The sequence below is a fragment of the Equus asinus genome, chromosome 25, assembly GCF_041296235.1.
Source record: "Equus asinus isolate D_3611 breed Donkey chromosome 25, EquAss-T2T_v2, whole genome shotgun sequence".
Lineage (NCBI taxonomy): Eukaryota > Metazoa > Chordata > Mammalia > Perissodactyla > Equidae > Equus > Equus asinus.
The window spans coordinates 40934240-40956850 of record NC_091814.1 but is presented as its reverse complement, the minus strand read 5'-3'; the positions used below and the strand labels follow the sequence as shown (position 1 = coordinate 40956850).

General features: G+C 45.1%; 1 protein-coding gene and 1 long non-coding RNA gene across 2 annotated transcripts; both read left to right on the top strand.

Moving 5' to 3' along the window:
- The first annotated feature begins 1598 nt into the window (after positions 1-1598).
- LOC123280720 (uncharacterized) lies at positions 1599-14357 on the top strand. The gene is made up of 3 exons (XR_011498359.1): positions 1599-1757; positions 2347-2489; positions 14099-14357. It is a non-coding gene; the product is annotated as an uncharacterized lncRNA (long non-coding RNA).
- Positions 14358-16188: 1831 nt separating this feature from the next.
- Positions 16189-16962, top strand: LOC106833987 (transmembrane epididymal protein 1-like). Its single transcript, XM_014845384.2, has one exon. The coding sequence runs from the start codon at positions 16189-16191 to the stop codon at positions 16960-16962; it is 774 nt and encodes a 257-aa protein (XP_014700870.1).
- The last annotated feature ends 5649 nt before the right edge of the window (positions 16963-22611 follow it).

The following is a 22611-nucleotide window of genomic DNA, read 5'->3' as shown; positions in this document are numbered from 1 at the left end:
TGAAATGCGAAGCACCTAACACAGCGCCTAGCACACAGGAAGGGCTCAGTAAATGTTGGCCCAAGAAGGGCTTGAGGACCCTGGGAGGTGCTCAGTAAACCGTGGCCTACTGAAGAAGCGCTAATAAAAAGAAATGTAGGCACAGGGGCTGGTGGGGACGGAGCTTCTCCGAGTCTTTCCTTTTGAGTCTTAAAAGAAATGATGGAGTTAGAGGAGGAGCATGGAGATGAGAGGGTGTCCCGACACGGGCTGAGGCACCAAGACGGAGAGGGGCTGGAGGAGGGGCAGCCTGCCTGCAGAGCTGGGAGCTTTTAGGGAGCAGCCGGGCTTGAGTAGAGAGACCTGGAGACACAGCTGACAGGAGACCTTGAATGCCAGATCGTGGCATTTATTTTGGGTCTAATGAATCAGTAGGGAGCCAGAGATCTTGAGGAGTCAGGAACATAACGGGAATATAGCGTTAATTATATTTTTCAGACTACGTGCTGTGCTTCTGTTCCAAGTGTTGAAGTTGGGCAGGTTGCAACTCATGCTCCAGACAAGCTAATGAGAAGCATATGTTTTTATGCTAACTCCAACCTCAGTTTCTTCCCTGAGTTAGGACAATCCTGGGAATAAAATTCTGGGGATAAAGATCAATGGGAAATAGAAACTCAATTTAGAGATTTAAGGAGGGGCGGAGAGAATGGGTCTGCTGAGTGAGTGCCTTTGATGCTGGCCTTAAAACAGACTGTTTCTGCGGAAAGCAAGGCACTGCTATCTCAGAGGTCTGTTGGTGGCAGGCTCTGGTTTCCCAGATGAGGGTGAGTATGCCTTAACAACGCCTCTCCCATTTCTGTGAATCAGAATGAGAAAACAGTGACCTGGCTGGGTGTTTCAGAGTCACGGTAATTCATCTTGTCACGTATAGTATTGAGATTATGACCAGGCGTGGTGGGCACAGCCCAGTTACCCAGGGAAACGAGTGGAGACGGTGGCTCTGAGAGGCAGTGTGGCCCAGGGGCAAGCACCTGGCTGGACCCGGGTTTGAATCCTGACCTTTCACCTCCTGGCTACGTGACCTTTGATAAATCCTTGAATCTCAATTCCTTTACTGTCAAACAGCGATGATGCTTATTGTGAGGATTTACTACCCCCATCGTTTATCACCTAAAAAGAATGTTTATTACTGCCATTAGTTTTTTTAAGTGCCTTCCAGTCCTGGCAAGTCAATAAGTGACGGAGTCAGTGGAGAACTATGGGAGAGAAGCGGCAGTACTTTCTGGCGGGAATGTGACAGTTCCACCCAGTGCAGCCCCTCTTAGCCTCCGATTATAGTCCACTCTTTGGCAATCCTGCTTTAGTCACATGGTCCAGGTTATAAGGAAAGCTCAACTGAGATTGCAGTCATTTCTGAGTTCTTTAAATTATTAGATTATTAGATTATGACTCAATATCCTTTTTGATCCTGGGGCTTTTCATATAGAGAGATTGGGCAGATGCATAGCTGGAGGAAATGAGCAGGCAAAGAAAACAGCTGTAAATCGGTGACTTTGGGCTCTATCAGCAGCGCAGAACTACAGCTCTCTCTCTTTTTTTTTTTTTTTTAGGAAGATTAGCCCTGAGCTAGCATCTGCCGCCAATCCTCCTCTTCTTGCTGAGGAAGACTGGCCCTGAGCTAACATCCATGCCCATGTGTCTGTGTGTCCCTGCTGCAGTAAAAGTTCCCTTTTCTTTCCTGGGAAAAGAGATGGAAACGCATCAAGGAGGAATGAAAGGTATTGTTCTACATACCCTCCTGGGTGGCACATAGGCCTCGGTGTTCCTGAAGTTTGGATACTCCTTGTCTCTCAGGAGGGTGGGCAGCCCTCTCTTTGTCCTGAAAATGCAGAACCTTCCTGCTGTGCTCAAACTATTGAAGCAGAAGGGGTCAGGACGGACCCTTTGGGCTTCAGGAAGTTAAAAAGCTAGCAGCAGCTCAGCCTTTGGAGGGAATCCCAGAGACTGGGAAGAGCATGAGACTCAGGGTTTAGCTGGGAGTAGATGCAATCAGGCCTTCTGAGCAGGGCCTCAGTGGGGTCAGCAGGGGTCTGACAGGATCCAACTGGAGAAACCAGGTCCTGGGACCTGTGCAAGGAGCACTGGTGTCTGAGGCAGCACAGAGTGACTGTGGCCACTCAGAGTGGACCTCCTTCAAAAGCCCCTGCTAGCTTGAGCAGGCACTAGGCTGTGGCAGCCCCTACCTCACTGGGCTGCAGCCCTGGAGACTCTGAGCTCCAGTTCCCCTCTGAAGCTGGAGGGGCGGGGACATCATTGCTGTATCTACAGCAAGAGCACTCTGTCATGTCTCTTCCCTTTCTGATAAAGGCTGTTGGACAGATCTTCTGGGACTGCGTTAGCCATGGGGTTCTTGGAGAAAGAGAGAGATGGACTGTGGCGGATGACAAAGGATCCACTTCCTGACAACCTGGGAGATTGGGGCTGGAGCCACTTCTATTTTCACTTCAGAAGTGAGTGACATTACTTCTGTCCAGAGAGGGTGAAACTATTAATGTGTAATTTTTTATATCTGCATAGATAGGAAACCAGGACAAGGGCTGTGTCCTCCTTTGTCTGATGTTCCCATAACCAAACCGTTGTTTCTTACGGCTGTTCAAGGGAGCTGAGTTATTTTGACGCCCCTGGGTCAGCTTTCAGAATGACCCTGCCACCTACAAAGCAGTAAGGAAGCTCTCACTTCTCCTGATGGGAAACTCAAACAAGTCTTCTCTCTCAGAGGCCCACCCAGGGCCCAGAGCTGATTTTCACTGTGCTGTGACTCAAGGCCATTATGATACATCTTAGTCTGGCTAACTAGCTGGCAGAGGCATCACGGTGCCAATCTCGCAGATGCAGATGGGATTGCTAAGAACACTTGAGGGGAACTTGAGGTTCTCAGACAGCCTTCAATTCACAGACCCCTGACTTCCCTCACATGAGAAATTGGGCTGCCTCATGGGCTTCGGTATCTTAAACTCATGATGGAAATAAGGCTAATGAGAATGGGCAGGTCCTCTTAATTATGATCTTTAACACAGATTATGTGTTTAGTGGGCTATTTCTGATGGCTCTAACCCTGACATTAGTCATTAGGATTTTCTGTACTTGGCTCCCGTATGTCTGTCCTCCCAAGGAGAGAAGAAATCAAAATCCTTTTCAGGTGATTTGGGACTCAGTTGCAGGGCAGCAATGTTCTCTGATTTCTCATGAGTATTGAAAGCTCCTGACAGGAATGGATGCGGTGGGGAAGAAGGTTACATCAAGGCTGTCCTGCGAGCAACCTCGGCCCTCAGAGGAGGCTCCTTCCAGAACGTGGGACACCCTCTGCTGCCCGCATGCACACACCGTGTGGCTGGACCAGTGCCACCGTGCCCTGAGAAGAAAGTGTAGGGGAGGAAGAATGTTCCACTACCCTCTAGGTTCTTCTGGCCAGTCTAAGTTGACATGAAAAAGAATAACAGGAGAAAATCAAACAATTTTAATAACATGTATACATGGGAGAAACCTAGGAAAACTTGGCCAAAGTGGTAAAGCCATCACCTTAAATGCCGTCTTCAGCTAAAGACAAAGGAGGATGTTGGGGGCAGTGGTTTGGGACTTCAAAGGGGAGGAAGGCAGTTCACATGGAGATGAAAAAGCAAATGTTTGGTGAACAAATGTTTGCTGGGCCATCTATAGACAGTGAGAGAGAATCTTGCTAAAAATGGGCCTTGCTAGGCTCCTCCCTGTCTGCCACACCTAGTCCATAGTATACTATAGTTATCCATGCTGATAGCTCCTTCCTGAAGCAGGCCCTCTGTCTTAAATTCTTTTAGGCAGTTAGGGGGAAGGTCAAAGTTTCTTCCTGACTCTTTTGTTCTTAAAAACAATTAAGCCAAAGAGACACATTCTGGGGTGGCCAATTCTGACCCCCCAGAAAAGCAAAACACCCACCTAGATGTGTGAACTGTCCCAAGAAAATGAGCTTGTCTTTACTAACTACTCCAAGGACTTCCATTTTTGGCAGCATAGCAGACTGACCTAAACCCCTCATCTCACCCCATGGGAAAAGACATGCTGGATAAAACAAATAAGTTGTAGCAGAACAAGATTATTAATTTTTACCTAAGATCTAAAGAAGAAACCCCAAATCCCCAGGTGATAAAAATATAAACTAACTCAGCCCTGGATGACAGGCCCATGGGTTGACCCTACGGCAGGTAGGGTGGGACAGGGACCAAGACAGAGGCCCTCCTGGCTGAGGTTTCTGTGCCAACAGGGGGACAAGAGGTATAGGCCTGGCCTCAGACACTGGGGGAGCTAAAACATAGATTTCTACATAAAGGCTGGGTTTGGAAGTGCGTCTGCTTCAGTGTGAGGGAGGCCAAGCAAATTCCTCCCAACCGCTCAGGGAGTCAGGGAGCTGCTGTCTGCTGTGAGCTCAGCGTAGAGGACAAAACAAGGCACAAGTGAGAATCAGAATCCTCTCTGAATTCACACGACTCGAGTTTAGGGGATGCCAGAATCTCAAGCCATGACGTTCATGTAAAATATAGTTAGCATGGACTAGTGAAACTTCTGGGTGCCCAGCAGAAGTGAGTGAGACTCCTGGAGGAAAAATCAACACCGGCTGGAGTGGGTTCATAATCAAATTTATAGGCCCCCCGCTGAAGGAGATTGTACTAGTTTGCTGGAACTGCCGTAACAAAAGACCACAAACTGAGTGGCTTGAACAGAAGGAACCAACCCTGCCGACACCTTGCTCTCAGACTCCTCACCTCCAGAGCTGTGAGACTATACGTTTCTGTTCAAGCTTCCCCCCCAGCTGCTGGTGGTTTGCTGGCAATCTTTGTCGTTCCTTGGCTTATAGAAGCATGACCTCGATCTCTGCCTCCATTTTCATGTGGCTTTCTCCCTGTGTGTGTGTCTGTGTCCAAATTTCCTGTTTTATAAGGCTATCAGTCACACTGGATTAAGGACCCCCCAACTCCAACATGACCTCATCTTGACTTATATGGTTGCATCTGCAGTCCCCCATTTCCCAATAAGGTGACACTCTGAGGTGCTGGAGGTTAGGACTTCAAAGTATGAATCTGGAAAATGGTGTGTGCACAATTCAACCCGTAACAGAGACGACCCACAACAAGGAGGGTCAGCTGATAGGCATGGTGGTAGAGTAGCAACCCAAGAATGTACCATGTCACATAACAGAAGACTCCGAAACAGACAAGGCTCTTCACTGCTGTCAGACTCAGTTTCCTCAGCCATCACAGGGAGGGAGCATCCTTCACTAACATGGCTGCTGTGAGGGTCAGACGAGATAGAGTAGAGAAAGCTCCACAAAGTGAGAGGGCGTGAATTTTCATTTCTATTGTTTTAATTAAAACAATAACTCCCGTTTATTGAGGGCTGTGCTAAAGTCTATCTCACTCAGTTCTTACCATAACCCTGTGTGGTGAACATCCTCATTTCGTGCGTAAGGGGACTAAGGCTGAGATAGGGTCAGTCATTTGCCTGAAGTCACATGGCTAGTAAGTGGCAGAGCTAGAATTGAAACTTTAGACTGTCAGCGTCCAAAGTGTGAGCCCTTAGCTATTCCAAACATTTCCCCATATTAGGGCTGAGTTCTGGGGAGTAGTGAGGCTGAGGAAGATGCAGGAGGAAGGAGATGCGCTCTGCAGTGACAGGGAAGATCCAGTCCAGTGAGGAGAGTAGATGGAGATATATTTTAAAAGCCAGTAAGCATGGTGTTGAGTGAATAAATGAATAAAGGGATGAATGAGCCCTAGTCCCTGCCCTGGAGGAGGCTGGGAGAGCAAATATCAGATGTGCATTGCAGCCTCGGAGAGAGCAAGCAGCCTCTGACCCCGAGGGTGTAACTTTCTTGGAGGCGGAGGCCAGGAAGGCAGGGAAGGCTGCCAGGGGCAGGCAACTTCACCCTTGTTTGGAATGCGCCAGGGTAGGGGCTCTATCTTGAATCCTAGCTCTACTGTTTACAAATTGTATGACCTTGAATAAGTTACTGAATTCTCTAAGCTTCCATTTCTTAAACTTAAATGGAAAGAAGTGCTTGTTTGCCTTCTTAAGAGCCACCTGCCTCTACTTTTATCCTATAGAACCCCCCCCACCCCTTTTTTTTTCCTGCTGGCTACTCTCCTCCCTCTCCGGTGTGTCAGGGGAGGTGGGCCTGGCGGCCAGCCACAGCTGCAGAGTGAAGCGGGTTGAGTTTGGGAGTGATTCCCTTGCTGGTGCTGGGTTTAGGTGTGGGCGTGAAATCCAGGTCCAGTCAGGGAGACGGAAGGGGAAGCCCACTCCAGCGAGGTCCTCCTCCATCTTGAAGAAATACACACACACGCACACACACACACACACACACACACACACACACACACAGAGTCAGCCCTCCACATCTGCAAGTCCCACATCTGTGGATTCAACCAACCATGAATGGAAAGGCCTATGATGGTAGCGTCTGTACTGAACATGTTCAGACTTTTTTTTTTCTTTTCATTATTCCCTAAACAATACAGTATAACAACTATTTACACGGCATTTACATTGTATTAGGTATTATAAGCAATCTAGAGATGATTGAAAGTATATGGGAGGATGTGCGTAGGTTGTATGCAAATACCACACCATTTCATATAAGGGACTTGAGCATCCGAGGATTCTGCAATCTACCTGGAACCCATCCCCCAAGGATTCCAAGAGATGACTGTATACACGCATCTCCAGGCTGGGTGGAGATATATATATATATAAAGAACAAAGCTCTCTTTTCTGCCTCTGGGCGTTCTCTGAGGATGTGGTATCTGGAAGTGTGGCAGCATCTTGAAGCCATGATGCTTGCTAATCTGAGGATAAGGCCCAAGGAGAGTGACAGAAAGGAAAACTAGAAATAACCTGGATCCTTGATGACTTCATTTAGCCACTGTATTAATCAGCTCTGGGGCTGTACTCCCTCTGGAGTGCTTGTTAAGAGAGAGAATAAATTTCCTTTTTTTTTTTTGTGACGAGGAAGATTGGCCCTGAGCTAACATCTGTTGCCAATCTTCCTCTTTTTGCTTGAAGAAGATTGTCACTGAGCTAAAATCTGTGCCAATCTTTTATTCTGTATGTGGGATGCCACAGCATGGCTTGATGAACAGTGTGTAGGTCTGAGACCAGGATTTGAACCCATAAGCCCTGGGCTGCCAAAGTGGAGTGCACAACCTCAACCACTATACCACCAGGCCGGGAGAATATATTTCTTAATGCGTAAGCCAGCAGAATTAGGATTTTCTCTTTTTTACAGCCCGAAACTTGCTAAATGATTTATCACCTCATAGATTTGTGTGGAATAAATGAGGTAATGCCTATAAAGTGTTTAGCAGTATGAAATGTTGACAATGATCATTAACAGGACAATTTATTATGGAATGATATAGTGTTTTCTTCTTTACTAAGATATGTGATATTTCTCCAAATATATATGAGAACATTTTTTGCCAGAATCCAAGCTTCTGCTACCAAACTCAGCTGCCAAACAAAACACATAGTAGATGTTTAATATCTATTTCATGATCAATCAATGTATTTTTTCCCTAAATGTAACCCTGATAGACAGTCTAACTCAGATGACCTTGTGAGGTTGGTGGAGACTGTGTCCCAGAGAAGAATGTTTTATTTCGCCACTGGGAAGTGAATTCCAAGAGAATCTAACTAGTCTGAAAAAGCAAAAGATGGTGGATCTTTCTAAAACTGGAGGGTGCCAGAATCCCAGGCTATCGGACTAAAAAGGACCTGCGAATCATCTGGTCCGCCATCTTCATTTTACAGTTGAGACCCAGAGACTTGCTTACGGTCACAGAGCTGGAGGCCAGGACTGGAACCCAGCCTCCAGACTCTTCCTCAATCCCTTTTCATTATCTGTCATTACTTGCTCCAGAGTCGAACTTCCCTTACAACCCGAATAAGGGCGGAACCCTTTCCCTGGAGGCTGTTCAGGCTGCCGGGATCCATGGGAATCTGTGCATCCACTTTCTACCAAGGTCATTCTACAGAGTTGCTGCCAGGGACCAGGTGGCCTGGCAGGAGATCTGAGACTCGGCATCCTTTGCTGACTGCAAACATCAGCCCCTCATCCCCGAGGGGTCACTGAGGGTCAGGAGTTGGGAGTGGCCTATGCCTGTCCACACACTGATCAGCTCCTAGCTTGAGGGCTGGTAACGAGGGCAGTGAGGGGCAGAACAAGGGAGAACACAGCACTCACAGCCTGGGCGGCGCCGTCCATCCCAGGGTGAGGTCTAGGAAGACCTTTGTTCCAGTCCTAGTCTGGCTCTGCACGTGGCCTACCCGCGCCCCCCCCCCCCGACCCCCGACCCCCAACCCCACACACCATGTACATTCACGGCTTTCTTCGTGCCATTTTCCGCACCTGAATGCTCCTACCTACTTTCATCGGCTCCCCACCCCAGTGGTTGGCAGGTTCAATTTAAATTTCGGTGTAAATGTCTACCTCTCCATAAGAGTTAACCACACCCTCCTCCACGTTCCCACCATACTCGGTTTATTCCATCATCGTAAAATGTAATTCAAAACAGCTTTAGTTGGGTATTTTCCACTAGATCAGTGCTTCTCAAACTGTAGATGCATGCAAATCCTGGACATCTTGGTAAAATAGAGATTCAGGTTCTGTAGGTCAGGCATGGGGCCCGGGAGTCTGCTTTTCTAACAAGCTCCCTGATGATGCTGACACTGGTGGCCTCTGGGCCACGCTTTGAGTGGCAAGCTACTGCTTTGAGGTCCTTGAGAGTAGGTGCCTTGTCTTATTCATCTTTGTAATACTAGCTTTTAGCATAGTGTCTGGCTGATTATAGGTGATTAATATGCATTCATTGAATTGAAATGAAGTGGGTCAAGGCACCGGTGTTTCTGGGGTGTCTCCTTTAACTGCAAATATGTGATCTGGGCAGTATTAGAAAACTATTGTAACTGGGATGGCAGAAGGTGAGGTGGGGCAGGACTTGGGGCACACAGGAAGGCAGGATACATCCTGAGAGGACCAAGACCTCAGGTTTACAGATCCAGAAACTCAATTTTACCAGTCTGTTTACGTTCTGAAGGACTGATTGACACTAATATACAAACCAGAAGCCCAATTTATTCATTGACATTAAAAGATATGTCTTTCCAGTGGCTGAAATGATCGTGCCTGCTTATGAGACACTCCTGCCCCCTCCACCCATCCACGCTCCCCCCTAAAACCCTGCCCCTCGCCCTGGGATCGAGGTAGCTAGGAATAGCTTAGCTCAAAACATTGACTCAGAGCGTGGATAACTAAATTAACTTATGGGAAAAATAAAGCAGGTAAAGGAAATGCTTGACAAATTGTCCCTTCTCCAAAAAGATTTCACTTCTGCAATAGAGTACTTATTTTCTCCCAGATTACAGGCTTTCCTCTTGGGTGGCACTGGAGAAAGACAGATAAATTCTTGCTTCTAAGTGTCTGTGTTTTTGGACTCCATATTGACCAACCACTCCCCCTTCAGCCAACACATCCTTCTATCAGGAAGTGCAGCTTCAAAAGAACCGATGCACTCACAGCTTTTTCCCAGTGTGTTCTGGTCTTGAGGATACATTCAAAGCGGGCATTTTAGTGGCGGGCGTGTGTGGCACTAAGTAGCTCTTAGAATGGGACACTTCTGCAGAGACAATCCTGCTCATTTGATGCTGACTCCCCCGTCCCCCAATTCTGAGGACACCTCATTTGGCCTCTCCTCCTGACCATACCAGAGTGGGATTGGGCAGAGTGGGACAGATCCCGTGCTGGGCTCTCCTGTGGCCTCCGGGCCCCGTAAGCCGAGGGGCTAGCTGGGCAGGGAGGCTCACAGGCTTGGCCCACTTACATTTGCCTCATGCTGAGCTGGGGTTTTCTCATACTTGTTGACAGTCTATGACTGAGTATGTCAGCATATACTTTGTTACCAACTAACCCACTGACCATGTGACATCCTGTGAGTCACTTCTCTCTAGGCTTCAGTTTTTTCTTCTGTGAAAAGAGGGATTTGGAAGAAATAGGCTCTATGGTCTCGTCCAGCTCTAAGATCACCAACTTAAAGTACTTTATATCCTGCTTTAAAGCACGACATTTCATGGAGTCCCCACAACTCCACACTCACCTAGGAGGAGAAGGAGTCTTAGAGAAGATAAATACTTTGTCTTGAAACATCCACCTAGCAAATGGCCAAACTAGGTCTCAAAGACAGAGCAGACTCCTGGTTTTCTTAATCGCTAACTGATAACATCTCCTGGGGCCCTGACAAGGAGGATTTTTACTTCCCTCCCACCCTCTCCTCCTCCCCCATGACAGCCCCTCTTGGGAAACGTCACTGGGTTCTGCTTTTGTGAAGATGTTGCCCCACACTCCTGGGTGGATCAGTGGGTTGGTGAGGGCAGGAAGACGGTGTCTAGGTGTGGTTAATAACCAGGGTGGTGTTTTCTAGTCTAGTGCAGTGGTTTCCAAGCATCAGGTGAAGGATGGCCTGCACTGCCAGTGGAGAGACAGGGTATGGTTCGAAATGCAGATTCCTGGGTCCCAACCCAGAGACCTCATTCAGTAGGGTCAGGGTGAAAACTTAGTACTCTGCTATTTTTAAAAGCTCTCCCGAGATGATTCTGATACATAGCAAGGTGTGTACCTTACTGTTGGGACCAGTGTCCATCAGATCCTGTCCTCATGGATAAGCCAGAGAGTGGCCACGGTAGTACCAGGAGGGTTGTTCAGGTGGACGCTTTGCTTGTGGGTCATGGAACATCAGTTAGTGCATCTGGCACCTGTTCCTTCCCCATCCTAGGTGGATGCCCCAACAGTGGTACGTCTGGCTCAACAGGGAGAGCTCCTTTCTTCTGCCAGATTTAGGCAAGCAGTCTTCTGATTTACATTCTGTCTATTTTTGGCTACGAGCCTCCAAACCAGAGATACGTCTTTTCGTTTCATCCTTTTAGGTGACACTTCCTTCTCTCATACGGTTGTTATTAGCTGGAGAGGAGTAAGAGGAGAGTTTTCACTCAAGTCCCTCTAAGGAACATGAGTTTCCAAATTAATTTAATTAGTTTCCTAATTAAATACCAGGACTTTCCCCCATGACGTCTCTGGGGTCTGATGGCCACACATGCAGAATTTGGTAGCATCTTTCAGCCATCAAGTCTACCCCTCACTAATGAACCCTCACTGCCTGTCGCTGAAAGGCAGACCTCTGAAGATGAGCTCGGTGCTGCATCCCCACGCCCTTTGCTGGGATAACACTCTGCCCTTGGTTTATACCATGTACTCTCAGTGGGGGCAATATTGCCCCCAAGGGGGTGAAAAGTTATGATTTTAGATTCTACAATGGTTTGTGGCCCTCCAGAGGGCCACAGGACATAAAACAGATATACAGTATATCTACAGTATTAAATTTTCATGGGATGAAGGTGATAAGGGAACACGTGTTGAAAATCTTCCTTAGGGAGGATAAAAATGACTAAAGGGTTGAGAAACACTGGTTTACGCAAAGGGGTTGGTATCTCTGGCTGAGGAGGTATAATTATGCCAAGTCATCCAGACCCTTTCATTCGGCCTCTCCTGTGTCCAAGGACGAAGGAATCAAAGATATTGAGCTCGCCTGTGTTAGTTTCTCCAGCTGTTCGTTGGGGATGATAGTTTGCTCTGTCTTCACAGCCCGGGTGAGCTCTCTCCTCTCATTGCATAGCTCTGGTCATTTGTTCCACTCATTTGGCATTTAGCTCTTAGTGTTAGTGACCTTGTGTCATTTGTATGTATCTGTTCTGTCTTTATAGCTAGATTATAAAGCATTTTATGTTGGAGACCAGGTGTTTGTTTGATAGTTCATTCATTTATTCACTCGTCTATCAAATATTCACTGAGCACCTCCAGGTATGGCGCTAGATTCTAAAGAGACAAGACAGGACATGGTCTCTGACTTCAAAAACTTCCTGGTAATTAAAGAGTGGTGAAACTGGGTGACAAGTGTAACGGTAGAAACATGTACAAGTTGCATAAAGAGATATCCTTACTAGTTGGGAGGAGGCAGTGGTTGAGCTGAGCCTTGAAGGAGAAAGGAGGAATTTCCCAGATAAAGAATGTGGAATAGGAAGACCATTCCAGAATGAACTGGAAGCTTCTGATGTGCCTAGAGACAATGATACACCCAGGAAGGGACTGAAAATGAGGCCAGGCCAAAGTACAAGGGGCCTTGAAGCTTATTAGACGGGCATGGATTTTATCCACAAAGCAATGGGATGCCACTGGAGAATTTAAATTAGCCGGTGGCATAATGAGCTCTCTATTCCCAAAAGCTCACTCTGGTTGCAACGTGGATAGGAATGTATGCGGACTGGAACCTGATTAAGCGACGTAGCAACAAGGCAGAGTCGGTGATGCCTGGACAAGGGCAGTGGGTGGGGATGGAGCGGAAGTCCCTGACCATAAAAGTTACTCTGGAAGGAAAATCCAGAGAACCTGTTGATGAATAGGCTGTGGGGTTGAGTGAAAACTGATACCACCACTTTGAAGGGAGATTTATCATTATCTATTAAAATTAGAAAAGGGAATAGTCTATGACTCAGAAATGTCATTTATAGTTAGCTACTCTAAAGAAGGATATTTCAACATTGTTTGTTAAAAATTAGATAGACCAACACGTCCATCAATAAGGAACTGGATAAAGAATGTGACATTAAAAGGCATGAGCAGCACCTCTATATAACAAAATGGTTCTGTCTCCAACGCGTTCTCTGACTGAGAGAAAAAAAGCCAGTTATAGCATCATACATTGAAGCGTTGATGCGCTAGCGAAAAACTCATTTTGGCATTTGGGAGAGCCCCATTGTGGACAGCTGGCCTCCCACCTTCTCACCCTGAAGCAGACTTGCTAGACGTCAAGTCTCACACACCCACACTTCTACTTAGTCTTCTTATCTCTTTAAAAACATTTTAATAGTGAATAGATACACAATAACATTGACAGAATGCACGTAAACTATACAGAGTTAGGATACAATGAACACTCTGCTCACCACCAACTGTAAGAGCAGAAAAACACTGTCATTATTTCCCATGTCTTCTGTACCCCTCTCTAGTCCGTCCTATCCTTCCCCTCTCAGAGGTAATCATTTTCCTGAATTTTGTTTATAGTTCTACATGTGTTCACATTGTTTACTTTTGTGTGTTCTTGAACTTTATAGAATCACATGGTATGTATTATTTTGTGATATTCTTTTTTTACCCCAAATTATATTTTTGAGATTCCATGTTTTGTATTAGACAAGGTTCTCCGGAGAAACAGAAGCAATAGGAGAGATATAAAAAGGAGATTTATTATGAGGAAATGGCTCATGCGATCATGGAGGCAGAGAGGTCCCATCTGCTCTCTCCAAGCTGGAGACTCAGGAGAGTTACTGGTGTAATTCCAGTCTGAGTCTAAAGACCTAAGAACCAGGGAGCCAAAGGTGCAAATCCCAGCGTGAGGGCAGGAGGCTTATGTCCCAGCTCAGGAGACAGGTAGGAAGGAGAGGGGCAAAGTCCTCCTTCCTTTGCCTTTTGTTCTAGTCAGGCCTTCAACAGATTGGATGAGGCCCACCCACACTGGGGCAGGACATCTGCTTTGCTAAATCCTCTGATTCAAATGCTAATCTCACAGTTGAGCCCAGAAATAATGTTTAATCTGGGTCCCGTGTGGCCCAGTCAAGTTGACACATAAAATTAACCATCACGATGTTGTTGAATGTAGCTGTAATTTTCATTTTTGCTTCTCTATAGTATTTCATTTTATGAGAATTTTACGAATTTATCTATACATTTAATTAATTTAAAAATTTAAAAATAAGTTAAAAATTTAATTAATGAAGGACATTTTGAACATTCCTCTTTCTCTCTACCAAAACAGTGTTGCTACAGACATTCCTGAGAGTTACTATACAGTGCATACAAGGAAGGATGTGTATCTCCAACTTTACTATATAACGCCATATAATGACAAATTCTTTTCCAGATGGTTGTATCAATTTACATTCCCTCAGCAATGTATTAATTATTCTGTTTCTTTCCCATTGTCAGTCTATTGTCAGGCTCATTTTTATCAATCTGGTAGGAGTGAAGTGATATCTAGTAAGCAAATGGGGATCTCAGTCCTGTACCCACAAGGAAACAAATTCTGCCACAACCATGTCAGCTTGAAAGAGGACCATGAGCTCCAGAATGAAACGCAGCCTGCCTAACACCATGACTGTACCTTGTGAGACTCTGAGCAGAGGACCCAGGAAAGCCATGCCTGCATCCTGACCCCCCAGAAATGGAGATAATAAATGTATATTGTTTTAAGCCACTAAATTTGTGTTAATTAGTTGTGTAGCAACAGATAACTAAGACAATATTGGATCCATGGAGAAGGAAATATAATCCCAAAACACTTCTTGGTTCTGCAATGAGCAGTATTTATATACCCTATGAAAGGGCTGAGAGCTGTTTTCTTTGGTTAAAAAAAATTCTGGAGAGGGGCTGGCCCCTTGGCCGAGTGGTTAAGTTCGCGCGCTCCGCTGCAGGTGGCCCAGTGTTTCGTTGGTTCGAAGCCTGGGTGCGGACATGGCACTGCTCATCAGACCACGCTGAGGTGGCGTCCCACATGCCACAACTAGAAGGACCCACAACGAAGAATATACAGCGATGTACCGGGGGGCTTTGGGGAGAAAAAGGAAAAAAATAAAATATTTTAAAAAAACCCAAAAAATTCTGGAGAAGGGCTTAGATTGGCCTAGCTGGCTCAGGTACCCAGCCCTTGACTGTTCTGTGACTAGGAAAGCAGGATTTATTAGAAGATGACAGCTCCCATTTAACCCGAGTGGTTTGGGGGGGCACTTCCCAGAAGAGGGGAGCTTTCATAGTCGAAACAACAGTAAATTTCTACCATGCCAATGTAATTAGAAAGTCAGAAGTATATCTAAAAGGAGATCATTTTTTCATTATTTGCAAATAATATGATTATATACAATCATTTGAAAATTAGTAAGAACAGTATGTAAATGCAACAAGATGATTAATATGAAGATAAATATACAATTACAGTTTCTTATATCAGTAAAAATTATAAAATGAAGTGGAAGGTCCGTTCATAGTAGCAACAAAAGACAATTTACCAAGAAATAAATCAAAATGGAAAATCTGTTGGCTCAAAATGAACAAATTTAATTTGAGACATTTCCTATACTTGATTGACTGTCAAGAAGGATAATATGAGGGAATTACATTCTAAATAAATGCTTATTTCATGAGGGAAAATATTTGATGGCTAATTCTCACTAAGGTTACTAGTTTAAGAGGATCTTCTTTCTTCCAGGTACCTACATTTTACTTAGTGATTCTCAAAACTTAGTGTGCGTAAGAATTGCCTGGGAATGTTTATTGAAATGCTTATTGTAAGACACCACCCCAGGAGATTCAAAATCAGTACCTCTGAGTAGAACGTATTCACCTGCATTTTAAGTTGAAAAAACACTGCTTCGACCCAAAGGAAGGAATCTTAGATGGTGGCATCTCAGTTCCATCTGGAGATCAACAGGAGAGAGATTCCCGGGAGTAAACATTTTTCTGGCAATCCTCAAACAACATCAGAGTAATTGGGCACTGTGTATGTTTATTTGTGGCTCATAAGACTATGTACGCCAGGGGAATGCATTTGTGCCTAGTGTTTCTCTGACGTTGTATGTGAGGACTCTTAAGGGATGTGCCCTACATTGTCTGTTTCTCCATGCTTTCTCTGAGTTCCCCCTCATGTTCTGTGAATTTGAGAGGGAAGTAAGAAGATAGCAATGGCATCAAGGACACTTGGGAGGAGAGCCAAGTGGGGGCCTAAAGCACAGTCTCTGAGAATGGCAGATGCCCAGGCATTGTGCTGGAGAATGTGCTCATTCCATTGTTTGGCAATGGTTGGTTAGGCGTCAACGAACCAGAGCTGAAGAACGGAAACCATGACACCCACCCCACCATAAGTTTGGCTTGCCTCCAGAGCCATTTCCCTTCTGTATGTGGATGCAGTGAGCTGGCTAGAGGATAAAAGTGGGCTTCAGGAAGCTCCATCCACACTCTAGAGCCTGAAGTGGCCATTCCTGAGCCTCTGGCTTCTGCCTCTGGTCAGACCTACCTTCAGTTCCATGGGGGGCTTCGAGGGTCATCTGTTCCCAGGGCTGTCTCTCTTCTTCTATGGACTTTATCACACACGACTCGTCTCCAAGGCTTTGATATGCAACTACCCTATCCAGTATCCGCCAAGCCGTCCCTGGAGCAAAGGAAGATGGGCGAGGCTGCGGCAAATATACTATGTTGGGTTGGTGAAGATATTGAGCGCCGGCATTTTAGTAGCCCAAGAGCTGCATAGCGTTCATGGACAGTTTGTACTTATCAGCAAGATATATCATCAGAGAAACTTTTTGTACCGCAAACAGTGGCAGCACCTCACTCTATATATGACCTTCTTCCTGAGTGGCTGTGTAGATGTGGTGAGCCAGAACCTGCTGCCCCAGAGGTGTGCTGCTCTGGAGCAAGCCGCCCAAGCCCTGGGCATATTTCTATTTGTGCCCCTGATGGTGTCTCATGTGCAGGACTCAGAAGGAGTGGAGCTACAGTCTCACATCCTGCTCACGCAGGCCATGTTCCTGCTGTCACTGGTGGTGATCGCAGAGCTGTGGGCTCCCAATATGCCGCAGCTGTGGGTGATGAAGGCCTTTTTTTATTTGATGACAGGCTCTTGGCTGATGCAGATAGGGTTTATGCTGTTCAAACCAATCTCTGGCTATAAATGGATGGACGATGACAAAAACGACATTATGTTTGTCACCACCTTCTTCTGCTGGCATGTGGCTTTCACTGCTATTTTGATGATCTGGATCTACGGCTTCTCCTTTTGGTGGTATTGTTACATTTGTTGATGTCTGGACCTGCTGAGCCCAGACTGGATCCTGTCACCTGTGCATTCTGGGACACCTGGATGAGACGTTGTAGGAAGTGGCGTTGTCAGAGAGGAGGACCAGGTGTCCTTCCTTCAGAGGTCCCGCCAGAGGCAGCAGACTCTGCTGAGGTGGGCATCCTCCTTTCTCCCCTTCCGGCTTTGCTCCGTCTCATGTGCTGAGCGGTGTACAGAGGAAAGGCAAATGAAACATGAGGGGCGTGTGACTGTGACCTTCCCTCTCCACTCCGCAAGTTTTTCCCCGCCTCCTCTGAGTCGCCTCAGCTCCAGCCAAGCCCATCTTCTCACCCTTCTCCTCTCTACTCCTCACTCCCCTCCCAGGAGAATGTGAAATAAATGTACTGTATCCTGCCTTTGGGTCTTTATAAATGTCCCTCACCCACCACGTGGAATAGCGACACTAGCCGCATTTCGTACAGCATAATAATTTACATTCTTTAGGACATCGTAATAACTTACCCATCATAAGAACCACCTCCTCATTCTTTCTCTTTCTGGATTGCTTCAGTACTCATAGTAAACCCAAACTGTTATTTTATTTATTTATTTATTTTAAAGATTGGCACTTGAGCTAACATCTGTTGCCAATCTTCTTTTCTTCTCCTTCTTCTTCTTCTTCTTCTCCCCAAAGCCCCCTAGTGCTTAGTTGTATATTCTAGTTGCAGGTCCTCCTGGTTGTGCTATGTGGGATGCCGCCTCAGCATGGCTTGATGAGTGGTGCCGTGTCCGTGCCCAGGATCTGAACCGGTGAAACCCCAGGCTGTCGAAGCGGAGTGTAGGAACTTAACCACTTGGCCACAGGGCCAGCCCCTGAACTGTTATTTTGACTATATAGAACTCACAGAAGTGTTATTGAGTTCTTTCTTTTGATTACTCTAGGATTTATGGAAGAGAAAGTCAGACCCTTTTTTTTCAGCTTTATTGAGGTATACATTAAGTATATTATTGAGGTACACATTAAGTATATCAAATACAAAAAATTGCACATATTTAATATATACATTTTGATGAGTTCGGACATACGTATACCGTGATCCTATCACCACAGTCCTTAAAGTCAATTTCTCTCCAGGGTCTAGTAGGACAGAGCAACACCCTAATGTAGGACTCAAAAGGGGTCGTCTGCTTCCAGAATTTCTCGGTTTCTGTCTCTCCAAGCGTAGAGTCTGTCGGATTCTTCTACCTGGATAGAGCAGCCCATCGCTCTCTATAGACCGCAATCCATTTCCAAGTGGTAGACTCACCTGGACCCACTTCTTTCTGGTTCTCACATATAATAAAGTCCAAAGGCTTGTTTATTCTGTGTACTTTTCTTTTTAATCCTCACAACTATCTTAACGGGAAGGTTTAGAGATGATCATCTAAAACTCTAAAGGGTTGGGAAACTGGCGTAAGGTAGTTAGAGACAACTATGTCACAGAAGGCTATAGCTGGGTGTCAAGGGGCAGGGAGGAATTCTGAGGATAGAGTTAACTTATTGGGGACTTGCCAAAGAATGTCTTTCTGCCACCCATTCTGCTCCTCTCCCTGCTGCCCCCAGGATGTGGAGAACCCGTCATACTTCGCTTACTCCTGGTCATGCTTAACATACCGAGGCTTAGGGTAGAGTGAGGCTGGCAGGGATTCTAGAGGGTCATCAGCCTTCTAGTTTCCCTTTGGCTTCTAGTTCCTAGGAGAACTGGATGCATCCCTCTTCCTTCAGTTCTGACCTCACTCTTCCTTGTTAATTTTCTTGTTCAAAAGTTAAGGTGTAGCACGCATGAATTGTTGTCTGGTTGTGAAGGGCCTCTACCCTCTGGTTTTGGGGGCTTGTGAGCATTCTTGTTAGCGAACCTGAAGTGAGTTTGCTCACCCGTGGCGCAGCAAGCCAATCTCTGACACCGGGTGTGGTGGAAGAAAGCAGGAATTTTATTTTTGCACAGTGCTGAGCAAGGAGAGAGGGCAGCTAATGCTGAAATCCCAAACTCCCCGAAAAGCTAAAAGGAAGGGTTTTTATTTGGAGTTTTAGATAGGGGAGGGGGAGCATATGGCCTTGCTGGTCGGAGCTTTCCCACCAGCCTGTCTTTGGCCTTGAGACACTTGCAGAGAGGAGGAAGCCTGTGACCTTGCTGGTCAGCAGCTTTCCCACCAGCCCGTATCTCTTTGCGGGAGGAGATAGTCCAGGTGCTTGTCCTTGACAGTGTCTCTCTCCATGGAGGATAGCGGATTCTGGAGCCAGGAAGCCAGAGAGTAAGCAGGGAATGAGTGTTTTGGTTTTAACCCCATATATGCTGGGTTTAATGTGGGGAAACTGATATCAGGGTCGATATCATTCTGAATTATTGCAAAGCAGGGAGGTGCTTCCCAGCATCATTTAGGTGGGGCTCAGCAATGTCTCAGAATGCAGGATGGCATGCGTGTGCAGGACATCCAGTGTGTGACCAGCAGACAGCTCTTAGGGAAAGCTTACACTTCCCCCAGTGGGACGATCAGGTGACAACGCTGCTCTCCACTAGAGATGAGCAGTGGTCCCTGGTGTGGAGATAAAATATTCCTCAGGCATTAATTCAGATTCTGTGCTTCTCCGTGGTCCTGGTGACCAACGGGGCTCCACAGCTTCCCCGGTGGGTTCTGCCCCGTTCCTGGTTGTCACCCCCAGGTCCTAACCCCTTGTTCCTCCCCCACAACCTTGGGGGTCTTTTCAGGCCTTGCCCAGCCTGCCAGTTCCCTCTCTCCAAGCCTGGCTGAACCCCCTCTAGTGTCCTGAGGTTGGGGTGGTGTGGACTCTATTGTTCCTGTAGATTCTTTTCTAATGACATGGCAAAACTCTATCTTCTACTTCACTCAGGCTTCCCCTCTTTGATATTAAGAGCATATTTGGGATTTTTTTAACCTAAAAATTTACCCTTTTTTGCTATTAAAACCTGACCTCATCTTGAGGCAATATCTTTCACTAAATCAGGGAAAAGCATATAGGGTGGAAGAACAGAGCCAAAGTATTAGCATTTCAAGATATTACTTGTCTACAAAGGTAAAAGTTGAAGAGCTACCAAAGACACTTGTTGACAAGTCTGTCCCGTTTCTGAGTACTTCTGAGGTCCTGTTAGATACCGATGGACTCATCTCTAGTTGTGAATTAATGCCTCCAGATATTATTATGTCTCATAACAGGTATCCTCGAAGTAAAATAATAAATACTAGCAGGGACCTACTAAGCCACAAAGAATTATTACTGAGCCTGATTTAATGGTGGCATGGATGAGCCTACCGTTTGGATAGGGCCTTCTCATATTCCTCACACCACGGTGGGTACGAGCACTCTGACGGTAATCCTGATCACTTTGGATTGTAAAACCAATTGAAGCTAAATTTGAGGAAAAACAGAAACCACCTGAATAGTTTTGGAAAGAAAGGTGTAATCTTTACCACCATCCACCAGAGGGCACCATCTTCACATGAGCAGGAAAAGGGCACTTGCTCTCCTTGTGCTATCAATTTAAAAGTGAAGGAGAGATGAGGAGGAGGGCAGAAAAATACGTAAGCAAGTGTCCGGGCATCCAGGAAACATGATGAAGATCCGTCTGTTTCCTGTCAAACTAGATGTGCAGGCATGAATAAGCACAGAATTCAATCGATAGATATAGATTATATAGATTATTTGGATCTCCATCCATACACAGATAGATATAGATATCTATATATCAATATGTGTGTGTATCTCCAGAACACATTCGTGTCAAAACGTCCTTCGAGCTAAAATGACTGATTTTTAGCAACTCTATAAAAATCATCAAAATGCCCTTGTTTAGCCCATCACATAAGCATGCAACAAATAATTGGTGAATGAGTAAATGAAGTGTGTATCTAGTACAAGTGTAGCACAGATGAATGTCGGTTTAATTCTGATGTGGGTTTTGAGGCATAAGTAGGAGTCTGTTAGACGAAGGAATTCAGGACAGGCATCCTGAGGTCTTAGCTGTTCCTGCACTCAGACACTGAAGCTTGGCAACCACATGCCCTGGCAGTGCAGTCCTAGTGATGGAATTTCATGGCCCAGTTGTAAAAGAGAAAACTGTTGAGTTCCTGCCCCCTACGAAGGGTGGCTAAGGAAAAGCCACACAAAATTGTTTTATGGAAAGATTGATAATTTGCTTTTCAATTTGAAAGCAGAAAATTATTAATGGGCTCTTACTAATTGAGGGGGAATGTTGTGCCAGCAAAAGCAAGGCTTGCAATTGCCTGTATTGTAACAAATATTCAATTTATTATGGTACATATTTAATAAACTAATTGTTAAGCTTTTACACTTGACATATAGAATTATTTATAAATTTAGTAATTTTATTTAAAAATTGTTTTTACTTTTTCATTTTTCAATAAAACCCTACATGTTGTAAATCAAATTCTCCTAAACAGATACCACTTCCATATTTAATTAATAATAGTTTCTTAGATGTTTCAATTCATGAATTTAAAAGATCTGATTCTTTGAAATAGCTAACAAGGCAGATTTATAAATCTAACAAAGAAAATCCTCCAAAGAACTTAAGAGGTTCTTATAAATTTAGTAAGTGAAATTTTCAAATAAAAGTAAAACAAATTTTAAGCATGCTATTTTATAAAAAACAGCATACACAAAATAGCATCCAGTTTTAAAAGTACACTTCCAGGAATAAAACTTAAACCAAAGGAAACATTTTTTCTACATTAAAGGGTTTAAATATACCCACTCAACCCAAAGAAAATTAGCATCTTGAATCACTTGAGGCTTCTCTGTCCAAAACTCAGAATTCTAACACATATTTTTGGTCAAAGAATATCTGGCCAACAGGAACCTACCAAGATGAAACCTATAGCTATTGAGTCGACTCCTTTGTATGGTCATATCCATGATGAGTTTTTGGTTTTGTTTTTGTTTTTTTGAGGGTTTTTTGGTGTGGAAGATTCATGCTGCACTAACATCCATTGCCAATCATCCTTTTTTTTTTTTTTTTTTTTGCTTGAGGAAGATTGGCCCTGAGCTAACATCTGTGCCAGTCCTCCTCTACTTTGTATGTGGGATGCTGCCACAGTGTGGCTTGATGAGTGGAGTAGGTCTGTGCCAGGGATCTGAACTCAAGAAGCCCAGGCCAGCCCCCGTTTAATTTTTTTTAAATCTTTGGCCAAGACTTAATCAATTGCCAATCACAAAAGATTCTACTACTTTTAACTCAGTATCTTTCCCTGAAATGAACCGTTAATTGGATAGGCTATTTTAGTGGAAGACTTTCTGGTTTTCCTTCTCTTTCTGTACTACTATAGTAGTATAATTGCACCAAGATGTAATATGTACCAAAAGCATTTTGAACTCTTTATTCAGGCTGAAATTGTACCTTCCTTGACTTTTAGAAATAGTATGTATTGCATTGACCATCGTTATGAAGCCTTTGTTTTTTGTTTTTGTTTTTTATTTTGGTGAGGAAGATTGGCCCTGAGCTAACATCTATTGCCACTCTTCCTCTATCTTTTGTATGTGGGATGCCGCTGCAACATGGCTTGATGAGCCATAAGTAGGTCTGTGCCCGGTATCTGAACCTGCAAACCCCAGGCCGCTGAAATGGAGCACGGAAACTAACCACTATGCTACTGGGCC

Coding starts and splice junctions, on each gene's coding strand:
- LOC106833987 (XM_014845384.2), top strand. CDS start 16,189: ATGGGGGGCTTCGAGGGTCATCTGTTCCCAGGGCTGTCTCTCTTCTTC.